This window comes from Etheostoma cragini, chromosome 19, assembly GCF_013103735.1.
Source record: "Etheostoma cragini isolate CJK2018 chromosome 19, CSU_Ecrag_1.0, whole genome shotgun sequence".
Classification (NCBI taxonomy): Eukaryota; Metazoa; Chordata; class Actinopteri; order Perciformes; family Percidae; genus Etheostoma; species Etheostoma cragini.
In genome coordinates, this window is record NC_048425.1 from 355,770 (window position 1) to 358,911 (window position 3,142).

A 3,142-nucleotide genomic window follows, 5' to 3' on the forward strand; every position below is an offset into this window, starting at 1 on the left:
CACATACATACAGACACACACACACACACGCACACACACACATACACAACCCCCCTGACAAAAATGTTGAAAAGTGCCATTAAACATCACAAAAAACATCAGCAAAGGTGCAATAAAAAGCACCAAAACCATTTAATGTGTTGAAGAAGGAACCAAAAATGTTATTAAAATAGTTTCTGATTAAATGAATCCTTGCAGCTCTGACCCTGTTCTCCAGTTGGTCTCTCTTTCTCTTCCTGCAGCATGTCTTCCTCCTCTTCCTCCCCCTCTTCCTCCTCTTCCTCCCCTTCCTCCCTGGAGCTGCCCTACTTCTGTCCTCGCTGCGGGGACCAGCTCCGCTTCTCGTCTGTCCCGGAGCTCCGGGTCCACCTGGTCAGCCGACACACCTACGAGACGCTGCTGCTGCTGTCACAGGTACCCAGGGAGGGAGGAGGGAGGGAGGGAGGGAGGGAGGGAGGGATGGATGGAGGGAGGGATGGAGGGATGGACTGGTGGGTGGATGGATAGCTGGATGGATAAATGGAGAGATGGATGCTGGATGGACTGGTGGGTGGATGGGTGGGTGGATGATGGATGGATGGAGAGATGGATGGAGGGAGGCAGGAGGAATGGATGGTTGGAGGGATGGATTGATGGATGGGTGGATGGAGAGATGGATGGAGGGAGGGAGGGAGAGAGGGAGGGAGGGAGGGAGGGAGGGATGGATGGACTGGTGGGTGGATGGATAGTTGGATGGATAAATGGAGAGATGGATGCTGGATGGATGGGTGGGTGGAGGATGGATGGATGCTGGATGGATGGGTGGGTGGATGATGGATGGATGACTTTTTCTTTAAAATTTTCAGACTTTACATTATTATTTTTCTGAATATAAAAAATAAGCAAATTTGATCACAAAAAAATTCAGATTTTTTTTTCCAGAGAAAAATATTCAACCTTTTTTGAAAAACTTGAAAAAAAAATATTTTTGTAAAAAATCAACTGTTTAACAGATGTTTGTTTTTTTAATTGAATTTGTTTCAACAATTTTGATTGATTTTTCAAAAAAAGTTAAAAAAAAAAATGTTCAAAATTTGTTTGTTTTGTAAAAAATGTTGTTGTTGAAAATGTAGAATTTTTTAAACAACAAAAAATTAACTTTTTTTAAACAAATTTTACAAAACAAACAAACTTTGAACATTTTTTTTAAAACTTTTTTTTGAAAAATCAATCAAAATTGTTGAAACAAATTCAATAAATAAAAAAAACAGCTGTTTCTTGATGCCCTATTAGAGCCAATTAGAAGCTCTCTGTGTGTTTTGTGTCATGTTTCAGGCTCGGGTTAGGAGCTCCAGGCCCGGTGTTCTCCTCCCACTCCCCGGCCCGACTATATCCCAAAAACAGAGCTCGTCCGTGGGCATGGAGGCGCCCGGCCTGCCCCTCCCCCTGGGCCGCCTGGAGCTCGTCTCGTCGTCCGTCTCCGTCCAACTCCTCGGGGAGATGTTCGGCCCTTTGGACCGCGCCCTCCCTCCGCAGGACCCCTGCACCGCTCTGGCCCTGCCCGGCTCCCTGGAGCCTTTCCTGGGGAAGAAACTCGGCGAGGTGGGGGTCCAGTTGGGGCTGGCCATCGGGATCGGGCTGGAGGAGAGGCTGGGGCTCGGCCTGGACCGCAAGCTCGCCCGCACCTTCGCCGAGGTGGAGGAGCGGGTGAACCGCCGCGTGGGTCGCCTGAAGGTCAAATACGTTCGTTATACTTCTACACTTCTTCACTTCTTCCTACGCGCCATAGAAACACTTCTTCTTCTACTCCTTAACATGCATGTAAATCAAGGACATTCGTAATGAGACAAAATAAATATTTCTTTTAGTGAATTAAAATTCGTCACCAGACGCCTCCCGATGCTCACGCCACGATGCGATATTATTGGGATTTTAAACATATTGCAATATTCTGGTATATATTGAAATTAATAGCCATTTTTTCACAACTTCAAATTTTTGCCAATTTCAAACGACATCTGTTTCATCTAAAAAGAAACATTTCTCTGTTTGTTCATCTCCCTTCAATGTTATCGCTGCAAAATGTGACAAATATATATAATATATATAATATATAATATAGAAATTCATATCAAATCAAATACATATAATATAAGGTCCCATTTTTGTAATTCGTAATGAAATTAAGAATTTCAGTTTTATCCCTTTCTCTTTTTTAACCTTGTTTTTTCTCCTTTTAAACCTTGTTTTTTCTCTTTTTTAAAACCTTATTTTTCTCTTTTTAACCTTGTTTTTTCTCTTTTTAAACCTTTTTTTCTCTTTTTAAAACTTGTTTTTCTCTTTTTTAACCTTGTTTTTTCTCTTTTTTAATCCTTATTTTTCTCTTTTTTAACCTTGTTTTTTCTCTTTTTAAACCCTTTTTTTCTCTTTTTAAAACTTGTTTTTCTCTTTTTTAACCTTGTTTTTTCTCTTTTTTAATCCTTATTTTTCTCTTTTTTAACCTTTTTTTTTCTCTTTTTAAACCCTTTTTTTTCTCTTTTTAAAACTTGTTTTTCTCTTTTTTAACCTTGTTTTTTCTCTTTTTTAACCTTGTTTTTTCTCTTTTTTAACCTTGTTTTTTCTCTTTTTTAACCTTGTTTTTTCTCTTTTTTAAACCTTATTTTTCTCTTTTTAAAACTTGTTTTTTCTCTTTTTTAAACCTTATTTTTCTCTTTTTTAACCTTGTTTTTTCTCTTTTTTTCTCTGTTCAACAGCTGCTGTCTTTGATGTTGGAGTTGAAATATATTAGAAAAGAAGTATTAATTGTGTTGTTTTAGATAAATTGATAAATAATAAACTACGCCCTGCGCAGGTGGAGCTGCAGCGGAGGGAGGCGGAGCTACAGCGGGAGCGGCGCGGGGGGGAGCGGCTCCGGACGGAGAAACAGGAAGTGGAGGAGAGGGCGGCGTACCTGGCCAGACAGGTGGGTGGAGCACAGATATTACAATATATTACATATACATTACATATATTACAATATCATCACACCTCTGTGTTCTCTACAAGAAATTAAAATGAGCACACATATACACATATACACATATACATATATATATATATATATATATATATATATATGTATATGTGTGCTCATTTTAATTTTTTAATTTAAAATTTATATGTA

General features: G+C 39.3%; 1 protein-coding gene across 1 annotated transcript in view; it reads left to right on the forward strand.

The window, feature by feature from the left end:
• Positions 1 to 230: 230 nt before the first annotated feature.
• The window catches only part of LOC117935141 (F-box only protein 41-like), a 5,555-nt gene continuing 2,643 nt past the window's right edge, over positions 231 to 3,142 (forward strand). The window contains exons 1-3 of the mRNA XM_034857271.1: positions 231 to 414; positions 1,315 to 1,713; positions 2,831 to 2,950. Of these exons, the coding sequence (XP_034713162.1) occupies positions 244 to 414; positions 1,315 to 1,713; positions 2,831 to 2,950 (690 nt within the window). The 5' untranslated portion in view covers positions 231 to 243. The remainder of the gene's footprint in view (positions 415 to 1,314; positions 1,714 to 2,830; positions 2,951 to 3,142) is intronic.